The 26,933-nt window shown below is 34.4% G+C and overlaps 1 protein-coding gene and 1 non-coding gene across 2 annotated transcripts in view; both read left to right on the forward strand.

The window, feature by feature from the left end:
* GPR158 (G protein-coupled receptor 158) overlaps positions 1–26,933 on the forward strand; it is a 420,554-nt gene that overhangs the window by 356,381 nt on the left and 37,240 nt on the right. The window contains exon 6 of the mRNA XM_047864839.1: positions 4,106–4,215. Within this exon, the coding sequence (XP_047720795.1) occupies positions 4,106–4,215 (110 nt within the window). The remainder of the gene's footprint in view (positions 1–4,105; positions 4,216–26,933) is intronic.
* LOC125171383 (U6 spliceosomal RNA) lies at positions 11,904–12,010 on the forward strand. The gene has a single exon (XR_007154300.1). It is a non-coding gene; the product is annotated as a U6 spliceosomal RNA (small nuclear RNA).

Raw genomic sequence — 26,933 nt, forward strand, 5'->3', positions numbered from 1 at the left:
ACTGCTAGTGATGTTACGACAGAATTGAACGTGATAAACATGGTTGTCACAAAGCCTACAAATCTAATTCAGTGCTGTGGATCTGGTGCTATAGTCAAGTAGGGGCAGTGTGCTGAGCCCACAGGGAAGGTCTCCTCTTTCTGGAAGGAGAGAGATTTAGACTGAAGCCCATAGGGTGAGTAAGAATAAGCCACGCACAGGTGAGGCAGTTGGATTGTCTAAGGAGCATCCAGTCAGAAGGGAGAGCAGATGCAAGAATTGGAGGGCTGGCATAGGTGAAAGTACTGATGTTAAATAGAGGTAACTGGTGTCTATCATCCTAAATAATTTAGACTTTTTCATAAGAGCCCTGGGAGCCACTGAAATGTTCTATGCAGGAGAGTTAAGGCAGCAGAAGCATCTGGGGACTGGAACAAAGGGGGATGCTGAAATAAGATACAGGAACAGGAAAAAGTTTGGTGAGGAAGATGATGAATCCATTTTGTGTTCTTTTGTTTTTCTCCCAACTGGCCCTCTCACCTTCAGTATCTTCCCCTTACATAGCATCCAACCCTCATGCATGCTGCTGCCAGATTAACTCCCTGGAACACGCTTCTGATCTCAATTTAAAGAAGTTTAATGACATGTCTGCTCAGGGAATAAAATCTGAATTCCTCACTCTTTTATTCAAAGCTGGTCCCATCTCTGTTTTAAAGCTTGATTTTTAGTGTTGCCCTTTATGTCTTCCTGGCTGTAAGCATATACTCTATGCTCTTGAAGCTCTCCCACAACTGTGCCTTTGTCTTGGGCTCCCTCCCCCTTTCCTATTCACTTACATACTTAAACCCTCTCCCCCTCAGGTTGTTACTCAGGATAACTTCACTTGTTTCCACTGAGAGTAATTTCCCTTTTCTCTGAGTCCTCAATATGATTCGATTCACAGTATGCTAGCATTTGTCACCTCCCCCATGTGGTAGAACTACTTAGAGAGGCAAGATGTGAGCCCTGGAACTCAACTGCCTGGATTCAGATCCTAGCTCTGACGTTTCCTGGTTTGTGACATTGAGCGCATCTCTTAAATTCTCTATGTGTCATTCCTCCTCTGTAAAATAACGTTCCTACTATGTAAGGTATTGTGGGGATTAAATAAGTAAATACTGTAAAAATGCTTAATTTCATGTCTAGCAATAGTGCTGTGTAAACATTTGGTATTATCATGCCATTATTTTTATCATTTACACGTAACATCCACTCTTCTAAACTATAACCTGATAACCTAATGCACATTGGATTTTTCCTTATGACTTCTAAATCACTTACTGCCTCACACAGAGTAAATAAATAGTGAATTGTGAGTTAGAATCAAATGATTAGTGAATTGTAATTGGAATTTTCAAATACTTTATTTTGTATATAATATTTTCTTTGTTAAATTGACTAAAATAATCATTGACCAAACATTTAACATATTTAAATTTTCTGTGTGTGAAACACATGGAATATATGGAAAAGCATGCCTTTTCTGATTTTACATTGATTCAGGGAGACCTCCCCCCATACAGTTAACTACAGTATAAGATACTGTAAAAAAGTATACAGTCAAAATGTGATAAGGGGAATTCAGAGAGAGTGGGTGGAACAATCAGAAAAGAATTCACTGCGATAAGATATAATTATACTGCAGTGAGAATGGTCACTTTTAGAACAAAGCATGCATAAATCAACTCTCCTAATGGTAATAGCCAAACTTTATTGAATGCTCAATGTAGCAGGCACTATGTTTATCACATTCAAACTTCAAAACAGTACCACCTAGAAGTATTAGTGTTGTGTTCATTTTAAAGATGGGAAAACTGAGGCATAGCAAGGCAATGTTAAGTAATTTGTTGAGGCCACACGACTAGTAAGGAAGAGAACCAGGATTGGAACCCAGGGAGACTGGATTCAGAACCTGTGTTTCTCTACTACAAAATTAGGAGTTCTACTTCACTATTGCTGAACCATTTCTAACAATATATTTTATTAAGTTCAACAGAATTTCACTTTCTATGATTTTTAAGCTTATACCTCATCTGTAGATATTGAAAAAATTGACTATTATTCTTTCATTTATTTCTGACCAACTCAATCTCTCATTAATTCTTCCTCTAATTCTTCATCTGTGAAATAAAAGTTGGAAGCTAGAACAGTAGTTCCTGAATAATTCAAGAGCAATTTTTTCCTTCAAAATAAAAAGATATGCAAACTTTTATATTACATTGGTCACCTTTGCTTATTCATTCCCTTATCCATTACTTGGTGTGCAATGGAAAACTTTGCAATAAGTCACAGGATTTTTCAGCTTCCAAGAATCTACTGTGCTAGAATAATCTTTAGAACCATTTCTAGTGGAAACATTTGAGCTTTTGTATATTCTAGACTTTAGGTCTCCCTCTCTCTCTCTCTCTAGTTTCTAATGTGTCATTTCTCTGTGCCATTAGAAGGAACACATGTGATCCCCTAATCCCTTAATCTTCTATCAAGTTTTCTCTATTTGTTTTTTTTCCTCCTAAATTTTCACTTCTTCCTAAGGCTCAGATTCCTGACTAAACAATACAGCCTCTTTTGCAGAACTTATAATTACTATCAGACCCTTGTGTAAAGGAACTATTTCTAAAATATGTGAGCTAAATAAAACTTAGAATATGCATTTACAGAATTTTAACTTGTTTTGTGAAAATAATCCATAAAAGAACTGTTTTTTATGTATCAATTTTTGGATGACTCCAAATACTTTCCTGGTATATTGAATTTGAAAATAACATCTTTATCTCTATCCTCAGCGTAGACCTAGTAAATTAGAATATTAAAGGCAAATACCACATATACACAAAGCAACATTATCTCAGGGCCACACCTATTTTTACCTTCCTTTGATTTCTTCATAATACCAGCCTTTTTCCCACTCCTTGAGAATGTAATTCTAATGGTATTGGAAGTACTTAGTTTAATATCTTCATATGGTAGAACTACTTGGGAAATACCAGCAGAGAGTTATAGGTAATGCCATTCTTGGCCCTGCTGGAGAGTGGGGCTTCATTTGTAAGATATCAGTGAGAAGATGTCAGCACCCACCCCATGTCCCCCAGCCATGCTTTATGTTTCCCAATATTTACATCTTTAGGATAGAAAAATGTAAAATAACACTCAGGGTTTTAGGGGTGAGTATTTGAGGAGTTTTTCTGTTATGATGACCTTGTTTTCGGCAAAATCAGTTCAGGCCAGCTGCTCTAACATCAAAGTCTACATTTTTCTCAACAGCATTTATTCTTTGGATTGCTTAAGTGGGGCCAAACCAATTCCTATTCTATGAGGGCTTCTTCAAAACCAAAATACCACTAGTGTATGAAAGGTAGCACATACAGTGCCTTGCACATGCCTTTTGACCACCCCCTGGAAGTGGCCACGTGTTCTTTGTATCCCACTGAACCTGCACAGATGCTCATACAGCACCTGTGCTATGTTAATACAACTCCTCACCTCCAGGTCTCTCTTTTTCTTATTAGCCTTTGTGTCTACAGCTTCTAGTAGAGTGTCTGGCTCCTGGTAAATGCTTCATTAATATTTACTCGATGAAAACTCTGGAGTGAGAAGAGAGGAGTTAGTGAAGCATTTGAGCCAAGTACTAAGTGGAGAAAGTACTACAGAGTGGGAGATTGATTGGGGAGTACAGTACAGGCTAATCCTCTCAGGGTTAGTTCAGACTGGGGAAAGGTACTGCCAGAAGTGTGGAGGTGGGAATCAGCAAGGCTCCAGCAAAGTATCATTATGGAGGCCAGCCTGGCTGGCCCTCTGGGGAAATAAAGAGCATTAGGTTTGAATGTACCACAGGCTTAGAGACAATTGATAGAAACTCCTGAAAGTTAAAAGTTAAGGAACTTAGGTTTGATTGGAAAACAATAGGGAGACTCTACAGTCCTTTGATATGGACAATGAATGATCAAAACAATATAAAGTTTTGTTCAAAAAGATGTGTGCTTATGTTAAAATTCATATGTGTTAAACATCAGATTATGAAATACTGATTTTAGTCTATGGGTCATCAGTTGATCCTGAAGGTCTCTTTCTTTCTCTTCTCATCCCACAGGTTGTTATTTTGTACTTTGAGCCAAGCACATTTCGCTGTATTCTCCTAAGATGGGTCCGTCTTCTCGGTTTTGCTACTGTTTATGGAACTGTCACTCTCAAGCTTCACAGGTACATTATATTTCCTAAGTTTTCATTCCCAGGAGAGGATCAAAGTGTCTTGGCATGTCATTGCAAGCTGGGTCAGCCACATAAATGGTTTAATTTCAAGAATTGAGATAGCAAGATGATATATATTTTTCATTTTCAAGGCAATATTATTAAGAATCTCTAGGAGAATCTTTAATACAACTGAATTTGAACAACATGCTTTAATAAAATATGCTATTAGGTATGAAAATTTGAATTCTGAATAAAAAATAGTTTAGAATGAATGCAAGACAGTATTTACTAGCTAAGAATGGGAAGGAAGACAAAGACAGTACCGCTGAAATAATAGTCCAGGTCCCGAGCTACCAAAGAATCCTTACATAGTAGAACTCAGCAATATGCTTACTTGACATAAACTACTGTTCTTCGTTCATCAATCACATGCCCCAGGGTGATCGGCTGATATTCTATTGGTGAATTTCAAAAAAAAGTGGTGTTCTTGACTTTCCTCCTTAACCAGCGTGCTCTAGTGATTATCAACCTTGTAAATTAGATAATAGTATGAATTCTTTTATACTTAGTTTCAAAACCACCTAATTTTCTTAATGTATATGATAAATAGGAAGAAGAAATAGGCAATATGATATATTATCTGTGCACAAAAGGGTTTCCCATGCCTCCTCTTTGAAAGCTCTCTCAATGCAGTGGTGCCAAAGACCATCAGAGAGAGATCGTAATTTCTCCTGCACGATAAATCTGCAGCCCTGTAGAGGAAAACCTTTATGCTGATTAGCTTTAAAGTCATTTTTATAACCATAGGAAGCCATTCATATTTCCATGTTAATTTGATCGTGTTTCTCAATAAAAGTATTTTAATATGGCTCAGAAAGCAGCTTATCTTAGAGCTATAATATGTGTTATATTTATCTTTAAATGTTCCCCTTTCAATCTTAAAATGTGATCATTGTTTTGTCTATTACACAAGAAGCTCCATTTCTTTTTCTGGTTGTTGCTTTTTTTTCTGTTTTGTTTGTTTGTCTTGTTTCATTTTTACTTATTTACTGGGAATGCTCCAGATTGTCTTTTCGGAATAAATGTAAATATCCCTAACTCTCAAGATTCCTTTCTTTTATATATGTCCTATAGTACACAGCACATTGGTCTGGGTTTTAGGAAATCCAGCTTAAATCTCAGTTCAGCCTCTAACTCTAGGAAAGCATAGGCTTCTATTTCCTATAAATGGAAAGCATTGGACAAATCTCTACTGTTCTTTCTGACATTCGCTTTATTCTTTCCACACCACAGCACGCTTTGCTATTGTGTTCTCGTAGTCTCCAAGTGTCTTCCAGTTTTCATTCCTTATATGATAGCTGTTTTCAGCTGGTGTTCACCAAAGAAAATGAGTAATCATTGTTATTGCTTATAACAGACAATAAGCCTTCTAGAAATCCTGAGAGAAAGGATGATCTCTTGAGATTTAAAAATTATCTTTCTCCCTGTGAGTCTAACACTTGGCATCTCTTGGGTTCTTTATTATGTAATACAGTTTGTTTATTTAATTATCTTCTTCATTTTTACCTAATTTACTTTCTTTTTGAAGTTAGGGTCTTACCATTGAATCCCCACCTCTTCGCACAATGGCTGATACATTGGAGGTGTTTAATACACATTAGTCGATGATTGAATGAATAAAAATGTCAGATGCAGCCTTGAAAGCTGCTTCCAACAGTTCTCTCCACACATAATGCATTCATTCATAGGCCCCTGACTCACTGTATGTCCCCAAGTATCTAGAACATATAACTCTGGTCTGTAAGAGGCTGTTTGGTGGGATGCAAATATAGTATTAAATAGCACTGAATCATGTAATGAGAAAATTACTTCCATTTAGGTTCTCTTTCCATCCTTCTGATTATATCCAAGAGAAAAATTTGTGTGGAACCAGTAGGTCTCTGACACCTGCCAAACAGTTTCTAATCCTCCTTTGCAACAAAGAATAGATCAAGCTTTGGGCTCAGAGCTGTGCACTGCAGTGCTGTCTGGATATAACCTATTAACTCTCTCATTGCACTTCTGTACTTACTTTCTGTTTCTGGATTATTGGTTCTTCATTGAAAGTAGCAATATAAAGTTTCCTTTAAAATGTTTTAAAGCAATAAATAGAAAATGATTTAAAGAATGTATAGCTTGTACGCAGACCTAGGCAGAAATCTTGAGTGGGGTCTGCAAATGGTTGGAATTTGAGAAACTAGATTAGTTCATCATTCTTTTGTTTAAAGAGTGGAATTAAAGCTCTATCTTTCTATGTATTTCTAGAAGTCATTGTAGTGAAGAGTTACCCCCACTGAAGTCTAAATTGAATAGAAACTGTTTCTAACTTAATGAGCTGAGTTATTCTTATCCTGTCTGAAACATATGGCTTCATATTATATTCTGTTTTTTTCCATATTGTTTAAATTGAACTGATTCCAGTATTGTTTAAGTCTATAAAACTGAACAGTTAGTATCCAAGAAGAATGTGAACAACCCAATGAAAGTGACGGCTGAACCAGCTTTGTATTCTCCATCCTTAGTTGTTCATCTTGCCCATATTTATATATTTAGATATTTGTTAAGTGAATGAATGGGTTATAGTGAATGGAGCAGCTAGGGGTGTCTTTGGTTGGTATCTTTTAGGTTCAAGCAACATGTGGCCCTGAAGAAATGACTTCTAAGATTTTGTAGTAACATGATAAAGAGGAAAGACATAAATCCTAACAAATCCAAATTTGAATTTTAATCCTGCCATTAACTATTTACAAAACCAAAAATAAATTATTTTAACATCTGAAAATCAGTTATCTCACTTCACTTGTAAAGTTGTTGTAAAGATTAAATATGATTGGAATATATGTAAATATATCAAGGGGGAGGGGTTACTATGGCTAAATTAAGCAAAAAGGAAATTCATTGGAAGGATAGAAAGTCACAGAACTAGGCTTTAGAGAACCTGACCCAAGGTAGATTGAGGAATCAAGACAGCATAGTGAATGCCGTATATCACTTTCACAGAAACTTCATTTTTCATTTCAAGATTTTTTTAAAGGTAAACCCAACTCTTTAGGCAGGAAAGTCTAAGGAAATTATCAGTACAGACATATAAGATGAGTGTTATAGTCGCTTGAGAATAGGACAGGCAAAAAAGACCTGAGTTTTTGTTTTATTTCAGTCACTTCCCCCAAGGCTTAGTAATAGAACATTTCTTTCTCCATCTCCTGGTTTCTCATTGATTGATTGTAGTGTTTACAGAATTTCAGTATCTCAGAAAACTTGAAGCAAATGTGAAAAAGGAACAAGATCTCTCTCACTTTGTCACAGAGATGATACTGTTAGCCTGGGATGGGGACTTAAAAGTTCCATGTACTTTTACCAAATCTTCTACTTTTTAATTTAGTGGTGTCTCCCCACAGTTGAGACTCACGCAGTCAAAGACTACAATGCCAAACCAAAGGATCACTAACACATGATGGAGATAAAAAGCAGACCAACTTTTAGTTGTCCTTATTATTGCCTTAAATTATCTATAGGCAAATCAGTCCCTTTGTTACCTACACCCTAGGGCAAACCAGTCCCACTGCCCCACCTTCAGGCAGTGCAATTTATTTGAACCTGAAACTATTTGTTCCTTTTTGGAGAAAGAAAGAAGGAAGAATGATCAGGTTTTAGCTTGCTTAATATGGATCAAAAGGGAAAATAGTGCTGGAGTAGGAAAAAATGAAGGAGTTTCATTGATAAAAAGGAGTTTCCTTCAGGAACCATACATATGTTTGACTTGGGACATGAATGATGTAAGACAGATCTAAAAGAACATCTAGCACCTCCATGGATGTGTGTGTTCACAGATTACTTGCTAAGTTAAGTTGGTTTAAGAAAATTGGGAAGGCAGTATCTCTAGGTGCAGAAAAGCCAAGTATAATTTCAGGAGGCAAAATGAGGAAATGTTTTAAAGGAAAGGAGGTGGAAAGAGATTAAGAAACTTAATGCTAAAGGAACATTTTCCTATTCCCTATAATATGGTTTCTGGAAACAAATTGCTGTGTTCCTTTTTCCAAGGCTAATCAAGGAAAAAACAAAAGACTTTGTTGTACTATATTTAAAATGAATATTTAAGCAAGCTGTGAAAAAGCCTTCTTCTGGGTCTGGATGAGGGATTTTCACTTCATACATTATTCAGTATTCCTTGCTCTAGATACAACACAATACATAGCAGTTTTCTCTGCTGTGCTCATTAGCACCAAATATTTACACTTTGTGAGAAGGGTTTTATTTTATTTTATTTTATTTTATTTTATTTTATTTCATTTCATTTTATTTTTGGTTGTTTCCTAGTAAATTTTGAAAAGTGACTGGATGATATTTATATTTCTTTATTTTATGTATTCTTTATAAGGATACATAAAATACAGTAAGGTATGTTAAATTTTTGCAAGAGCAAAAGAAAGAAAAGCAAGTGTGGGACTATATAAAGAAGCTAAGAGCTTGTAATAAGATGAAGGTTTCCTTCTTTAGCTTAACTTATGATAACCACTGGCTGGCAGGCAATTTGAGATAGGAACTTAGGCAAATTAGACTGTCTATTAGCTGCAGAACCATCTGCCTTAACAGACCATTGAGCAAGGTGTTGGTTAGACCTCATTTATGAAAGCCAAAAAATAACAACTTTTGTTCTTAGGTGGCTGAGCAAATGCCTCTGGGCATACACAAGATTACTCTAAAACTCTTGCAGTTAACTCCGGCTCACAGATGAATGATGTTGAAGGTCCCAAATCATGGTCCATAGGGGTTTGAATATGAAATAGTTTCAAAATGGTTTTAGCCAGTTGCCTACCTCAACCAAAATAATGTCTCAATTAAACATCCTTTGAGCATGTAACCACGGACATTGCATTTTGACTAGGAAATGGGAAGAGTTTGCCATATGGATCATGATAATGATGACGATTTCAGGTCCTCCTTTCTGCTGAGTTCACTGTGATTTATCATCTTTTCTGGCTGCCTACTCTGGATTTAGAATACCTTCACATGGAGAATTACTCATAGTAACATTTCTTGAGAACCATATTGTCTCAGAGAAAAGGGACTCATAAGCTTCTGAGGAAGGTCTCTTTTCCTGTTAGAGTTATATTTGGACATTGTTAAAGAAAAAAATTATTCTGATACTCATTAAAGAATGGTGAGACAGACTTCATTCAGGGGTCAATGACAATGGAGTTTTACAGCAGGGGAGAGAGATTGGGCTCAACTCTGAAGATAACAAGGAAAAGTGGAGATTAACAGTTAAGGAGAAGTGGATGGAAAACTAAGAGAAAGCATCAGAGGCAAAGGAGAATTTCTTGCTAAACCAATTTGATAGGAATCTTGACAAAGGCAAGCCAAGGTGGTCTCAGATATCAAGGGTGGGAGATTCTCCCAAAACTGACCTAGTAAGAATCTTGCTACAATTGGGTAGTGTAAAGATAAGGGAAATCCAAAGAGAATTTACTTCTGCTTTTTTCTCTTTTACTGTGTGGATTAAAACAACAACACACCTTGAGCTTCTATGTATTTTGAAACCTACTATCTCAGGAATTTGTTGCAAATTGAAATTTAGGCATTTATAAATTATAGAGAATATAGTCATTACACAAAATTGAATTAGTAATTGAAGCAATTATATCCTTTTATTGGAATAATTGAAACTTAATTTTAGGAAAAACAAACAAAAAGACAAGGGAAGTCCAAAGATTGGGGCTAGTCGAGCAGAAGGTTCAGAAGAGCCTGGCTAAAGTTTGATTAAACAGAGACTCTTTGTTAATAGAAAACTAAGTAAGTTCCAAATTCAAAGAAAGTTACTTAGCTTCAGAGGCAGACTACCAAATACCCGAGCCTTTACCTCCTATACCCACACTTTGCGTTTACTGGAAAATAACTAGGTGCTCTATAGAAAAATGACATGCTTAGGATGATAATTTAGAAAATAAAAGTTTCAAATTCATGTTTCAGAACTATGTCTAATACTGGCATTTTAAGAGGTTTGGAAAGAAAATTAGATTTGTAAATAATTTGACTTTCTCTTTACCTGTTTCTTAGTTCATTGAGTGCCAACTTAGGCTTTGTGAGATTAAGATTTAAACAGTTTCCCTAGAGATATTTTTACCATTTTAAATTATTTGCAATGAAACAGGAAAGATCAAAAGACATTTGGCTCTTAACAATATAAATTTACCTCATAATTTCATTAATTCAAGAAACATTGGCATGGAATGCACCATAAAGACTCACACTAATGCCCAGAACTATTTGCGTGCTATCCCGATTCTAATTAACTTTCAGAAAGTGAGTGGTTACATACCTTAGCTTTGCAAGCCCTGCATTTCTGTCATTCTGATCACTCATATGCTTGGAAGGACCTAGAAAAAGTGAGGCCTTGAAAACCTGAGAAATAAGCAAATTGTGTCCTCTCACTTGTCCTTCCTATACTCATCTCCCCTTTCTTGGCGTACTTGTAATCCGTCCACAGCTGTATGAGACTGAGTCCTGTGGGACTTTGTATACAGCTAGTCCTTATGAATGGCTCCGCAGAAACCATGAAAATAGAGTCCCCTAAGCTCCAAGGAGTTACTCTTTGATCATAAAGTCTCCAGCTGGAGGATAGGACAATTCCCTCTGCTCCTTCCTCCCCATCCTGCCCCTTCTAATGACTTCACGCTGCCCTGTCTGGCTTCCTACAGGACCCAAAGGTTTGGCCCAGCTGAATGGCCCTAAATATTGTTAATTATGTTGGTGTATTCTTGTCACTTTCAGAAGCTAATTAAGGGTTGCTGGCTTGAATAGCTTCATTTATGAATTAATATGTTCAATTTAATCTACTTAGGAAATAAAAGACTTGGGATATGTAAGCATATTGATAAAAGATGTCTTTTATTAACTAGAGGTCTGTATTCATACAGAACCTTTAACATCAATGAGCACCTTTTCAGTATAATTAGAAATAAAAACAAAATTTATTTTTTAAGTTTTCTACTTTTCAGAACATATTAAATATTAGACATGAATAAAATGGGAACATTTCTCAGAAAACTAAAGAGATTTAAAGCGTTACTTATTTTGTCTGACTTCAGATGTTCTACTTGATTTTTTGTGATGCATGATTTTTAAATACCCTTTATTGTATAATATCTACATTCAAAGCTTTTTAATATTAAACTCCTTTTTTTGTTTTTGAGAATATATATATATGTGTGTGTATGTGTGTGTGTGTATATATATATATATATATGGGGGCTCTAATTTCTAATCACAGCAGGAGCATTTTATGTCAAGATTTCTGGAAATAGGTTTGAATTACAGTATATAGTTTAGGGGCTATGTGCCACATTGGAAACATAGGATGTTTTTTATTGCCTGGATTGTATGGTGTCACCTTGTATATGTGTGTGTGCAATTCTCTGTGTGTGTTCCTTAACATTAAAATGCCAAATAAGAGCCCATCTGGTAATTCAGAATTAGTACTTCTTGGACTATAGTTGATAAATACTTTATCCTAATGTTCTTTGTTAGAGACTGTATGCCCTCAAGTGGAAATATTTCTCTTCCTCATGTGAAGTAGATGTGAGAGAATAAGTAGGAAATGAGATTAATGCATTCATGTAGCAAAAAGAAGGGCAGCCAGGCTTTAAAGGCCACAGTGAGTGCTCACAGCAGCAGCACATGCACTAAAATTGGAAGGATGCAGAGAAGATTAGCACGGCCCCTGTGCAAGGGTGACATGCAAATTCATGAAGCTTCCACACTTTTGACTAACAATGTGCTGTAATAAATATATTAACTAAACATTAAAAAAATTTTAAATTTCTTGGGGCGCCTGGGTGGCTCAGTCAGTTAAGCATCCGACTTTGGCTCAGGTCATGATCTCACAGTTCGTGGTTCAGGCCCCGTGTCCTGCTCTGTGCTGACAGCACAGAGCCTGGAGCCTGCTTCACATTCTGTGTCTCCCTCTCTCTCTGCCCCTTCCCTGCTCATGCTGTGTCTCTCTCTGTCTCAAAAATAAATAAACATTTAAAAAAAATTTTTTTAATTTTTTTTTTTAATTTCTTAAAAAATAAATAAATAATAAAGGCCACAGTGAGACAGTCTGCTTCTGCAAGCTGTTTGCTGCCATCTGCCTGCCGTTATCTGGGCCCAGAGGCAGGGGCTCGGCTGGCGTTATTACGTGGACACACCTATGTCCTTCCTGATGCGCCATCTACTCACCTGGCCTCTGCTTACTCTGCTGCCCCTCCCCCAGCATTTACAAGTGTCCACTCCCAAATATCTGAGTTGTGTTTACGTTTTCATTCAGCTCAAAATAATTTCTACTTTGAATTATTCTTTGACCCACAGGTTATTGGTTATTTAGTTTGCAAATATTTGAGAGATTTTCCATAAATTTTTGTTTTTGATTTCTAATTTAATTCTGTTCTGGTCAGCACACATTCCTTGTATGACCTGAATCCTCTTAAATTTATTGAGACTCAATTTTATGGCCCAGAATATAATCTATCTTGGTAAATGTTCCACGGGCACTTGGAAGAATGTGTCTTCTGTGGTTTTGTGGTTGTTTAATAATTTTGTTCATCTTTTATATCCTTATTAATTTTCTTTCTACTTGTTCTATTGAGAGAATAGTTGGAAATTTCATATTTGCCTGTTTTTCCTCACAGTTCTTTTTTACTTCAGATATTTTGAAGTTCTATTCTTAGATACATAAACATTTGGAGTTGTTCGGTCCTATTCATAGGACATGGATTCATGTCCTATCCATAATGATAAAGGATTGACTCCACTATGAAATGAGCTTCATTGTCCCTGGTAATATTCTTTGCTATAAAATTTACTTTGTCTGATATTAATATAACCACTTTTTATTTCTTTTGATCAGTGTTAGCATGTTATATCTTTTTTCCCCATTATTTTAACTTTAAACATTTTGTTTTATATTTATTTTTAAAAATGATTTTTTAATGTTTATTTATTTCTGAGACAGAGAGAGACAGAGCATGAGCAGGGAAAGGGCAGAGAGAGAGGGAGACACAGAATCAGAAGCAGGCTCCAGGCTCTGAGCGGTCAGCACAGAGCCCGATGCAAGGCTCGAACTCACAAACCATGAGATCATGACCTGAGCCAAAGTTGGTCTCTCAACCAACTGAGCCACCCAGGCGCCCCAAACCTTTGTTTTACATTTAATGTGCATTTCTTGCAGAAAGCTTACGGTGGAGACTTGCATCTTTAAGTCTAATCTGACAACCTCCATCTTTTAATTTGTGTATTTAGACTACTTTCCTTTAAACATGACTACTGTTAAGCTTGTGATTTTAGATAGTATTACCTGTATAATACTTTCTAACATGTCATTGGCTTGCTTGGCCTCTGGTTATCCTAATGTCCATCACACAGAATTCACATGTGTCCAGTCCAAAAGACTGGATTTGAGCTAACAAGGAATTTAACACTAGAAGCACAACTATTCTAGAAATTCCTAGATAATGCAAAGTACCAAAACTGACTCAAGAAGAAATAGAAAATCTAAACAAATCTGAAACAAGTAAAGACATTGAAATTACTAATCAAAAATCTTCCCCTCCTGCCCCCCCATCCCCCACATAACAGTACTGGAAGGCTTCACTGATGAGTTATATCAATGATATAGAGAATAATTAACACTAATTCTTTGCAAACCATTCTGAAAAATAGATAAGGCAACACTTCCTATTCATTGTAAGAGGCCAATGTTACCCTGATACCAAAAATAAATAAACATATCACAGGAAAACGAAATTACAGACTGATATCTCTTATGAATATAGACATAAAAATCTCAATTCAGACAGAATCCAGCAACCTCTAAAAAGGATCATAGAGGTTCCCACGAGGATCCCACGACCCGGTGGGATTTAGACCATACAAAAATCAATCAATGTCATAGGGTACATTAACATAATAAAGGACAAAAACACGTGATCATCCCAACAAATGCAGACAAAGCATTTGACAAAACTCCAACACACTCTCATGATAAAACACTCTACATCCTTGGAATGGAAGGGAACTTCCTCATCCTGATAAAGTTATCTATGAAAAACCCACAGCTGACATCATGCTTAATGATGAAGAACTGCAGTCTTTACCCCTAAAATCTTTTCCCCTTGTTCCTAAGATTAGGAACAAGACGAGAATGTTTGCTCTTGCTACTTCTAGCCAACATTGTCCTAGAAGTTCTCACCTGAGCAGTTAATCTCCAAAAATAAATAAAAGATATCTAGATCGGAGAAAGAAGTAAAACTGTTTCCAAATAACATGATATTCTGTAGAGAAAATCCTAAGGAATCCACCAAAAACTATTAAAATTAATAAACAGGTTTAGCAATGTTGCAGTGTACAAGACAGACTTGCAAAAATCAGTTGTATTTTACACACTAGCCACAGACTAAAACTGAAATTAAGGGGAAATTTTCATTTACAATAGCATAACCATAAAATATGTAGGAATAAGTTTAACAATAGAACTGCTAGAAAGGTGCCCTGAAGACTACAAAACACTGTAGAATTAAAGAAGACCTAAATAAATGGAAAGACATCCCTTGTTCATGGTTTCGCAAGTTCAGTATTTTCAGATTTCTATCTTTCCTAAATTGAATCAGCCTAATTCCTATTAAAATCCCAGCTAACTTTTTTGTGGAAATTGACAAGCTGGTTCTAAAATTCATATGGAAATGCAAAGGAACTAGAATAGCCAAAACAATCTTAAAAAAGAAGAAGAAAGTTGAAAGACTCACACTTCCTGATTTTAAAACTTACTTCAAAGCTACAGCAAGAGGAAGAGGCACACAGATCAATGCCAGGTTTCTCCAGGCCAAAGAATGAGGTTGGACCTCTACTCTACACCATTTACAAAAATTAATTCCAAATGGATAAAAGACCTAAATGTAAGAGCTAAAGCTATAAAACTCTTATGAGGAAACACAAATATTCATAGTCTTGGAGAGAAACCTAAAGCACAAGCAAAAAAAGAAAAGAAGTAGATAAGCTGGACTTTATCAAAATGAAAAACATTCGTGCATCAAAGGATACTATCAAGAAAGTAACAAAATAACAGGGGTGCAAGGATAGGCAAAATGGGTAAAGGGTAGTGGGAGATACAGGCTTCCAGTTATGCAAAGAATAAGTCACAGGAATAGAAGGTACAGGGAATATATATATCAATGATATTATAATAGCATTATATGGTGACAGATGGTAGCTACACTTGCAGGGATCATAGCATAATGTATGAACTTGTCAAATTACTATATTATACACCTAAAAGTAATGTAACATTGTGTATCAACTATGCTTCAATAAAAAAAGTGAAAGAATGAAGGTAAAAATCTTATCAACTCAATAGGTGCAGAGTAGTATTTGACAAATTCAACATCCATTGATCATAAAAACTCTCAACAAAGTAGATATAGAGGGAATGTACCTAAACATACTAAAGGCCATATATGATCACAAAACCACAGTTAACATTGTACTCAGTTGTGAAAAGCTGAAAATTTTTTTTCTAAGATCAGGAACAAGACAAGGATGCCCACTTTTACCACTTTTATTCAACATAGTATTGGAAGTCATAGCTAGAACAATTAGGCAAGGAAAAGAAATAAAAGGCATCAAAACTGGAAAAGAAGAAGTAAAATTGTCACAACTTGCAGATGACATGATATATATAGAAAATCCTGAAGACACCACCAAAAATCTATTAGAACTAATAAATGAATTCAGTAAAGTTGTAGGATATAAAATAAATATACAAAAATGTGTTGTGTTTCTACACACTAATAACAAACTATCATAAAGAGAAATTAAGAAATAGTTCCATTTAAAATTGCATCAAGAAGAATAAAATACCTAGGGATAAATTTAACCAAGAGACCTGTACACTGAAAACCATAACACATTGATGAAAGAAATTGCAGACACGAACAATTGGAAAGAACGAAGCTGGAGGCATCATGCTCCCTAATTTCAAAAGATATTACAAAGTTATGGCAATCGAAACACACAGAGGTGGAACAGAAGACCATTCAGAAATCAACCCGTTGACATATGGTGAATTAATTTACAACAAAGGAAGCAAGAATGGGAAAAGGATAGTATCTTCAATAAACGGTGCTGGGAAAACTGGACAGCCACATGCATAAGAATGAAACTGGCCCACTATCTTACACTATACACAAAAGTTAACTCAAAATGGATTAAAGATTTTAATGTAAGACCTGAAACCATGAAACTCCTGGAAGAAAACATAGGCAGTAAGATCCCTGATATCAGTCTTAGCGATGAATTTTGAATCTGATTCCAAACACAAAAGCTTTTATAAAGCAAAAATAAACAAGTGGGACTACATCAAAATAAAGAGCTTCTGCTCAGCAAAGGAAACCATCAACAAAATGAAAAGGCAGCCTACTGAATGTGAGAAAATGTTTGCAATTCATATACCTGATAAAGGGTTTAATAATCCAAAATATATTTAAAAACTCATAGAACTCAATAACAAGTGTGCCTGAGTGGCTCAGTCAGTTGAGCATCTGATTCTTGGTTTTGGCCCAGGTCAGAATCTTACAGTTCATGGTTTTAAGCCCTATGTGGCTCTGCCCTGGCAGTGCAGAGCCTGCTTGGGATTTTTTTTTTATAATAGCCCCAAACTTGAACCAACCCAATGTCCAGCAACAGAAAAATGGATAAGCAAGTTGTTCCTGAAGTGATGGAAGTGTGAGTTATATAAGCTGTTGCATTCATCAAAAGTCATTGTTTTGTGCACTGATTTGTGTATTTTGTTCCGTGTAAATAAATTTAACTTTAAGGAAAGAACTGGAAGTTCAGTTGTTTGAGCATCCAACTCTTGATTTCGGCTAATATCATGATCCCAGGGTCGTGGGATAAAGCCCCGCATCCATCTCTGTGCTGAATGCGCTCTCTCTGTCTGTGTCTCTCACTCTAAAATTAAAAAAAAAAAAACCTGCACACCAAAAAAAGTGAAAAGAAAACCCACGGAATAGGAAAAAATATTTGCAAATCTGATAAGGGTCTGATATTCAGTATATGTAAAGAAGTAATACAACTCAACGACTAAGGGACAAACAATACAACTTTAAACATGGGAATTGAATTGAATAGAATAGACAATTTTCCAAAGAAGATATACAAATGGCCTATACCTACATGAAAAGATGCTTAAATTTTCACTAGTCATTTGAGATATCACATTCAAACCACAATGAGATTGCACTTCAAACCCACAAAGATGGCTGTAATCAAAAAGTCTTTTTTTTTTTAATCGTCGAAAAGTCTTAAAATAACAGTGTTGGTGAGGATGTGCAGAAATTGAAAACCTCATACATTGCTGGTGGGATTGTAAAATGGTACAGCCAAGTTCTGAAACAATTTTGTTCCTCAAAATATTAAACACAAAGTTACCATATCACCCAACAGTTCCATTCTTAGGTGTATATCCATGAGAATTGAAAATACATGTCCAAACAGAAAAAAATATATACAACAAATTTTCATAATAAGATTATTCATGAAAGTCAAAGATTAGAAAGAACCCAAGGGTTTATCAGCTGATGAATGGATAAACAATCCATGGTTTATCTGTACAATGAAATATTATTCAGTGGAAAAAGTAATGAAGTGTATTCATTAATGCTACATAGTCTATGATGTCATTTACATGAAATATTCAGAATATTTCATAATAGACAAATTTGTACAGACGTAAAGTAGATTAGTGATTGCCAGGGTCTAGGGGAAAAAGAAGAATGAGGAGTAAAAATAGGGTATGAGGTTTCGTTTTGGGGTGATGAAATTGTTCTGAAATTAGATAGGGGTTATGATGCACATTTTATGAATACACTAAAACAACTGAATTTTATAAATTTCATAAAAGTCAAATTTACCATATTTACCATGTCTCATAAATTTACCATAAGATGAAGAATTTTATGGTATATGAGTTATATCTCTGAAAAGGAATTATTCATATATTCATGAAAGTTCAATCAAGAAAATTTAAGCAAGATGTATAGGTTTGTATAAGAAAGAATAGCTTTCTATTTACCTTTAAATTGGAGAAGATAATTATGGAAATGTCCTCTTCACAATTTTAAATGTCAACCTGAAATACCTAGGAATAATCTTAAGGGTTGATATGAAAGCACTACAAAACTTTTAGAGAAAGCTTTCCAAAACAACAGAATGAGAATGGCCAATTCAACAAATAATTTTGAAAATTAGCTCTTTGTCTAAAAAAAAATTACCTCACAGTCTCATCTCAATTTATAAGAATTGCAACAAATTATAAAACTGAATGAAAAAAAATTTGAATAAAACAATGGGGAATTATGGATCAGTATTTCATTTATTTCAGGAGAAAGGGTTTTTTTTAATTATAATTGTTCATAATATTAAATATCTAGGGAGTAAGATACCCTGATACTCTGAAGAAGAGAGCATAAATGGTACAATCCACTGAAAATATTTGGTAATATGTATCAAGAGCTTTTTAAAAAGTGAGTTATTTTTTTGAAATCTAAAGAAAAGTGTATACAAAAATTGATCTGCAAAAATTATTCATAATGTTCTTAAAATATTGGTGTATAGGTAGGACAAACATATGCATAAACATAGATTACACTCTAGGTGTCAGCCAGAAAATACAGTATTCAGTCAGGCAGCCTAGGAAGGTGACCTGAAAGAGAAAGGTTTGTCAGGCGCTGGGTAGGTAGAACACAGTAGAGAGAAACTAACCCAAGAATACAGCAGGTCCTAGTCTATAAGCAAAGAATGTTATGAGGGGCACTTAAAAAAATAGGTCAAGCTCATGAAAAAGGGGGCTTTGAAGGCTATAATCACATATACTTCTAATGTTGCCAACAATAGTACATTTGCTTGGGGTGCCTGGGTGGCTCAGTCAGTTAAGCATCTGACTTTGGCTCAAGTCATGATATCATGGTTCATGAGTTCAAGCCCCACATCATGTCAGGCTCCATGATGACAGCTCAGAGCCTGGACCCTGCTTCAGGTTCTGTGTCTTCTTCTCTCTCTGCCTTTCTCCCACTCACACTTTGTCCCTTTCTCTCTCTCCTCTCTCTCTCTCTCTCTCTCTCTCTCTCTCAAATAAGTAAACATTAAAAACATTTTAAAAAGAAAATAGTACATATGCGGAAGGCTTATGATTTTTTTTCATATTATAGCCAGGTTTACATAGATAAAATTTTTCCTATGTTCTCTAGTCACTAGGAAATTTTTCCTAAGTTGGCATCTGTTCCAGTATAAAAATATGAAACTTTATATCTTTAAAAAATCTGTTTGACCTTGTATACCACCTTTCTTGTAAGTTCCCTTTTCAATTAGTTTTCAATCCATTCTAAACATGATAAAAGAGATGAAACAATGTTCCCCAATATAGATAGTAACAACTGATATGTATAGAAGTTAATGCACTAGATTTCTATTTTCCATTCTTAGACTTTTGGGGGCTTTGAAGGAGTGAGAAAAAAAATGTTCATTGGATTGTAGTTTAGAATGAAAAAAAATAATGATGTGCTTAAAAGATTATGTGCCATCATATGTCATGCTATTTACAAATATAGAATGTTGTATGACAAAAAATGCTCAAAAGAACCACATAAATTATATATTGTGATCCTAATATCATAAAACACGTTTACATATAGAAAAAATACTAGAGAATAAAATTCATCAAAATGCTAAGTGTTTCTGTACAGCTAGTGCTACTTTAGTTTAGGCATTCATTTTTTTCTGTTTGTTTATAGTTTTCTATTGTTTAACTTGGACCATATATTATAGTTTTAATGAAGGAATCAATTTGCATGTAAAAACAGCCGAGTCTGTGATATTGTATAACACTTATGATCTGTAATAGGCAAGGCAATGTAGTAGGTACTCTGGGACCTGCAAAGAAGTTTAAGTCAGAGTTTAAAATCTAGTGGTGAAACAAAGTGTAAATAGCTAGACAGTATGAGAACCAAAGAGCAATCACAGGAATACTTTATAAATAATTTCCAAAAGTTTCACTGACAATAACTGAAAGTTCTTCTATTCTAAGGGTAATTAATACCATCTAAAAAGTTAAAAATACTACCAGTCAGACTCCTGAAGAGTCATTACATACTCACATAGCAAATCCGAATTTCTTTTGTGGTTGCATCTTCTACTTGCTAGCTAATATGTTTTGTGTATTTTACTGTGGGTTAAGGTGAAGGTGAATGCAATGGTAATTTTAGAGTTTTTATATGTTTAATTTTTTGTATTTATATTGTTTAGCATCTTTTTTATGAGAAACCTAAAATAGGTTAAATATATTAACATGCAACTAGTTATTGAGAATTTTAGTTTCTTGTTTTTATAAGTAATCACACATACAAAAGAGTAACTTCATATTTGCAAAGAATTTTGTCATCTTTTTGTGGTCCCCTATGGCCTAGTACTATTTTTTATCTATAAATGTATGGTAAAAAAAACGAAAGACTAGGGGCGCCTCGGTGGCTTAGTCAGTTAAATGTCGGCCTCTTGATTTCGGATCAGGTGGTTTCTGATATGTTTGTAATATGTAATATGTGATAAGTTGTAATAAGTATCAGTACTTCATGCCTTCTTATTAACGAGTAATATTCCATTGTATGTATGTGCGACACTTGGTTTATTCATTCATCATTTGATGGACGAGTTGTTTCCACTCCTGACTATTATGAATAATGTTACCATGAACACTTACATACAGGTTTTTTTGTGTGTGAATCTATGTTTCAATTCTCATAGGTATATAAGAACTAGAAGTGGAATTATTGGGTCATGTAGTAAATCTATGTCTAGCATTTTCCACCAAATTGTTCTCCTCAGGGCTGTATCATTTTCTGTTTCCAGCAGAGATGTATGAGGCTTCCAGCCTCTCCACATCTTCAGCAGTTATTATCCATTTAGTTTTATTATAACTGTCCTAGTCTGTGTGAAGTGATATTTCACTGTGCTGTTGATATACATTTCTTCAGTGATTAACAATGTCGAGATTATTTTCGTGTGTTTATTGGTCATTTATATCTCTTTGAATATGTCAAGTCCTTTGCCTATTTTTAATTAGGTTGTTTGCCTTTTTGTTGTTGCATTCTGAGTTCTTTATATATTCTGGATATGGACCCTTATTAGAAAAATTATTTGAAAATATTTCTTTTTCAATTCTGGGGGTTTTCTTTTTCACTTCCGTGATAGTGTGCCTTGATATACAATTATTTTGTTTTTGTGAAGTTCAGTTTATTTTTTCTTTTGTTACATGTGCTTTTGATATCATATTTAAGAAACCATTGCCTGATCCCAGATCAAAAATTTTAGCTCTGTTTTCTCCTAAGCATTTCATAGTGTTAGCTCTCATATTTGGGTTTTATACCTTTGGAATTAATTTTTGTATAATATGTAAAGTAGAGGTCTAAATTTATTCTTTTACATGTGGATATCCACTGGTCCCAGCACCATTTGTTAAAAAAAAAAAAACAACTATTTTTATTGAATGCTCTTGACACCATTGTCAAAAACAGTTGACCATGGATGTAAAGGTTTATTTCTGGATAATCAATTTTATTCTATTGAATAAAATTTACCTTTAATCGCTCATACTTTAATTTACTCATATCTATCCGTATGCTAGTGCCATACTGTTTTGCTTGCTGTGGCTTTATAGCAACATTTCCAATCAGAAAGTATGAATCGTCCAAGACCACTTTGGTTTTTTTCCTAGATCGTTTGGCTATTTGAAGTGCTTTGCAATTTCATATGAATTTTGGTATCGGTTTGTCCATTTCTGAAAATAAATTAATTGGAATCTTAGTAGGGAATGCATTACAATCTCTAGATTGACTTGAATCTATGGATCAATTTAGGAAGTATTGCCATATTCAGTCTTCTGATCCATGAACACTGATTGTCTTTCCGTTTCTTTAGGTCTTCTTTAATTTCTTTCAGTAATGTTTTATAGATTTCAGCACACATATCTTTTACCTCCTTGGTTAAATTTACCCCTAAGTATTTTACTCATTTTGATGCTATAGTAAATGGAATTGTTTCCTCAGTTTCATTTTGGGATTGCTAGTATACAGAAATAAACCTTTTTTTGTATGTTGAACTTGTATTTTGCAACTTACTAAATTAGGTTTTTAGTTCAAATAGTGTGTGTGTGTGTGTGCACGTGTGTGTATTCTTTAGGGTTTTTTATATATAAGATCATGTCATCTACTTATAGGTGTCCTTCTCCTGTTCCAATATGAATGCCTTTTATTTCTTTTTCTCAACTAATTTCCATGGCTAGAACTTTTGGTACAGTGATGTGTAGAAGTGGTGAGAACAACTTTTTTGCCTTGATTGTGATATTAGGGGGAAAGATTTAACTCTTTCACCATGGAATATATCAGCTGTGAGTTTTTCATAGAAGCCCAATATGGATCAAGTTGAAGAATTTAACTTCTATAGTTATATCATGAAGGAGTGTTAGATTTTTGTCAAATGCTTTTCCCTGCACAAATTAAGATGATCATGTGGGATTTTTCATTCTATTAATTCTATTAATATGGTATATTATATTGATTAATTTTTGTGTGTTAAACCACCTTGCATTCCCAGGATAACTCCTACTTGGTCATGGGATATAATTCTTTTAACATGCTTTTGAATTTGATTTGCTAGTATTTTGCTTAGGAATTTTGCATGTATATTCAAAAGGGATATTGGTCTGTAATTGTCTTTTTGTGATGTCTTTATCTGGCTTTGGAGTCAAAATAATGCTGGGCTCATAAAATAATACAGAATGTGTTTATCCCTCTTCTACTTTTAGAAGAGTTTGAAGATAATGGGTGTCAATTCTTTAAATGTTTGGTAGAATTCACTGGTGAAGCCATCTGGTCCTGATTGGTTTTTTTTGTTTTGGAAAGTTTTTAATAATTGATTCAATATCTTTGCTTATTATGGATCTTTTGAGATACTCTACTTCTTCTTGAGTCAGTTTAGGTAATTTGTGTGTTTCTAGTAATTAGCCCATTCCATTTAGGTTACCTAGTTTTTTTGGTATACAGTTGTTCATAAGTATTCTCTTATAATCCTTTTTATTCTGTGAAGTTGCTAGTAATGTCTCCTCCCCTTGCATTCCTGATTCTAATAATATGAATTTTCTGTTTTCTTTGTCAGAGTAACTAAAAATCTGTCAATTTTGTTTATCTTTTCAAAAAACCAGCTGTTGTTTGTTTATTGTCTCTATTGTTTTTCAATTATTTATTTCATCTTACTCGACTCAAATATTTATTATTTCCTTCCTTCAGCTTTTTTCAATGTAGTTTGCTCTTTGTTTTCTAGTTTCTTAAGGTGGAAAGTTTGATTTGATATATTTCTTCTCTCTTGAATATAGGCATTAGCAGTTATAAATGTCCCCCTAAACACTAAATTTTTCAAAACTCATAAGCTTTGGTATGTTGTGTTTTCATTTTGATTTATTTCAAACTATTTTCTAATTTCTTCTGTGATTTCTTCTCTAACACATTGGTTGTTTAAGAGTGTGCCATTCAATTTCCACATATTTTTGAATTTTTCAGAGTTCCTTCCATTGTTATTTCCAATGTCAATCCACTGTGGTCAGAGAAAACACTTTGTAGGATTTTAATCTTTTTCAATATATTATGACTCGTTTTGTGGCCTAATTTGTGTCTATCCTAGACAGTGCTCTCTGTGCACTTGAGAAGAATGTGTAATCTGCTATGTAGTTTTATATACATGTCTATTAGATCTAGGTGATTCCTAATGTTGTTGAAGCCCTCGATTTTCTTATTGCCTGTCAAGACAGTCTATCCATTATTGAAATCAGGATATTGAAGTCTTCAACTATTAATGTAGAACTCTGTTTCTCTCTTCAGTTCTGTAGTATTTGCTTCATATATTTTGAGGCCCTGATGTTTGGTGCATGTGTATTTACAATTATTAATATTTTGATGGATTGATACTTATGACTTGTAGTGTCTTTGTCTTTTTAACAAACTTAGTCTTAAACTATTTTTTAACATAGCCATTCCAGCTCTTCATTGGTCACTATTAGCATGGGGTATCTTTTTCTATTGTTTCAGCCTATTTCTCTTTGGAGCCAAAGTGAATCTCTTGTAGACAACATACAGTTGGATCATTTTAAAAAATCTATTCTCCCATCTTTAACTTTTAGTTGGAGAATTCAACCAATTTACATTTAATGTAATTACTCATAAGGAAAGACATACTCCTATCATTTTGGTATTTATTTGTATGTATCTTTTATCATTTTATTCCTCAATATCTTCATTACTACCTGCTCTTATGGTAAGAGCATTTCTACATATTTATTCCCTTTTCATCTATTTCTATATGTGGTTGTTTTGTTAATAGTTGCCCTGAGGATTACAATTCACATTCTACAATTAATATTCTAAATATATAGGGGCTCCTGGGTGGCTCAGTCAGTTAAACGTTCCACTTCGGCCCAGGTCATGATCTCGCAGTTTGTGGGTCGAGTCCCTCGTCAGGCTCTGTGCTGATAGCTCAGAACCTGGATCCTGCTTTGGATTCTGTGTCTCCCTCTCTCTCTGCCCATCCCCCGCTCATGCTCTGTCTCTATCTCAAAAATAAAATAAAACATTATTTTACAAAATATCTCAAAAATATCTCAAAAATATCAAAATATCTCAAAAATAAACATTTGAAAAAATTAATATTCTAAATATATAAAAACCTGGTTTCAAATAATACCAATTTAGTTTCAACAGTATACAAAACCTTTGCCATATATCACTCTGCTTCCCTTTTACTTTGTGTCACAAATTATAATCTTTCAACATTGTGTGACCATCAACATAGATTTATACTTATAACTCTATATACAGTTGCCTGTTAACTTATATAAGAAAAAAAGAATAGTTATAAGCCAAAAATACATTAATACTTACCTTTAGATTTATTTCTATAGTTACCTTTACCAATGTTCTTCATTATTTCATGTGCATTTCAGTTACTGCCTAGTGTCTTTTATTTCAGCCTAGAGGCCTTCCTTTAATATTTCTTTTTTTTTAATGTTTATTTATTTATTGAGAGAGAGAGAGAGAGAGAGAGAGAGGTAGAGAACATGCACAAGTGGGGAAAGGGCAGAGAGAATGGGAGAAAGAGAATCCTGAGTAGGTTCCTCACTGTCTGCACAAAGTCGATGCAAGGCTGGAACTCATGAACCTGACCTGACCTGACCTGACCTCATGATCATGACCTGAGTCAGAATCAAGAGTCAGATGCTTAACTGGGTCACCCAGATGCCCCTTCCTTTAGTATTTCTTATAGAGCAGATCTACTAATGGTAAACTCTTTCCATTTTATTTATTTGGAAATGTCTTAATTTTTCCTTCATTTTTGAAAGACAGTTTTGCCAAATAGAATTCTTTGTTGACAGGTTTGTTTTTTCTTTTAGCATTTTTTTTTTTTAGTATATGTGCTGCTGAAGCAAGCATTCTTTTAGCATTTTTAATATGTTATCCCACTGCCCTCTGGCCTCCATAGTTTCTGATAAGAGATTAGATCTTAATCTTATTAAGAATCCCTTGTATGTAATGGGTAACTTTTTTCCGGTTGCTTTCAAGATTTTCTCTTCATTTTAGCTTTCAGCAGTTTGATTATAATGTGTCTTAATGTGAGTCTCTTTGAATTTGTCCTACTTTGATTACTTGAGCTTCTTAAATATGTAAATTTAAGTCTGTTGTCAAATTTGAGAAGTTTAAGTCATTATTTCTTCAAATGTTCTTTCTGGCTTGTTTCTCTTCTCTTTCTGGAACTCCCATTATGTAAATCCTAATATTCTTAATAGTGTACCACAGATATCTCAGGCTGTATTCATTCTTCTTCATTTTATTTTCATTTCTGCTCCTCATACTGTACAATTTCAATTGACCTATATTCAAATATACCGATTCTTCCTTCTACATTGTCAAATCTTTTTAGAGAATTTAAATCCTTTTAGAGAATTTTTCATTTCAGTTACTGTACTTTTCAACTTTTCAATTTCTTCTTGGTTCCTTTTTATTTCTATTTATTGATATTCTCTATTTGGTGAAACATCATTCTTTCTTTAGTTCTTTGTGCATGGTTTCTTTGGCTTTTTGACCATATTTAGTACAGTTAACATCTTTGTCTAATAAGTACAATGCCTGGGCTTCCTCAGAGGCAGTTTCTATTCATTTCTTTTTTTTCATAGGGGCCATATACTCTTGTTTCTTTGCATGTCTCTTTTTTTTTTTTTGAAAACTGGAAATTTTGAATATTATGATGTGGTAAATCTGGAATCAGATTCTTCATCTTCCCCAGCATTTACTGTTGTTTCTTGTTGTAGTTGCTTTTGTTTATTTGTTTACTGGCTTTTCTGAGCTAATTCTGTAATATCTGTATCCTTTGTTATGTATAGCCACTGAAGTCTCTGTTCTGTTGACTTAGTGATGAGCTAGTTATTTAACAGAGATTTCCTTAAAGTCTGAAACAAATAAAAACTTCTTTTAAATTTCTTATTTTTTGCACATGGACTGTGTGTGTATGTGTATATTGGGACATGTCTTCAACACTCAGTCAAGCACTTTACCACTTTGCCT

The sequence above is a fragment of the Prionailurus viverrinus genome, chromosome B4, assembly GCF_022837055.1.
Source record: "Prionailurus viverrinus isolate Anna chromosome B4, UM_Priviv_1.0, whole genome shotgun sequence".
Lineage (NCBI taxonomy): Eukaryota > Metazoa > Chordata > Mammalia > Carnivora > Felidae > Prionailurus > Prionailurus viverrinus.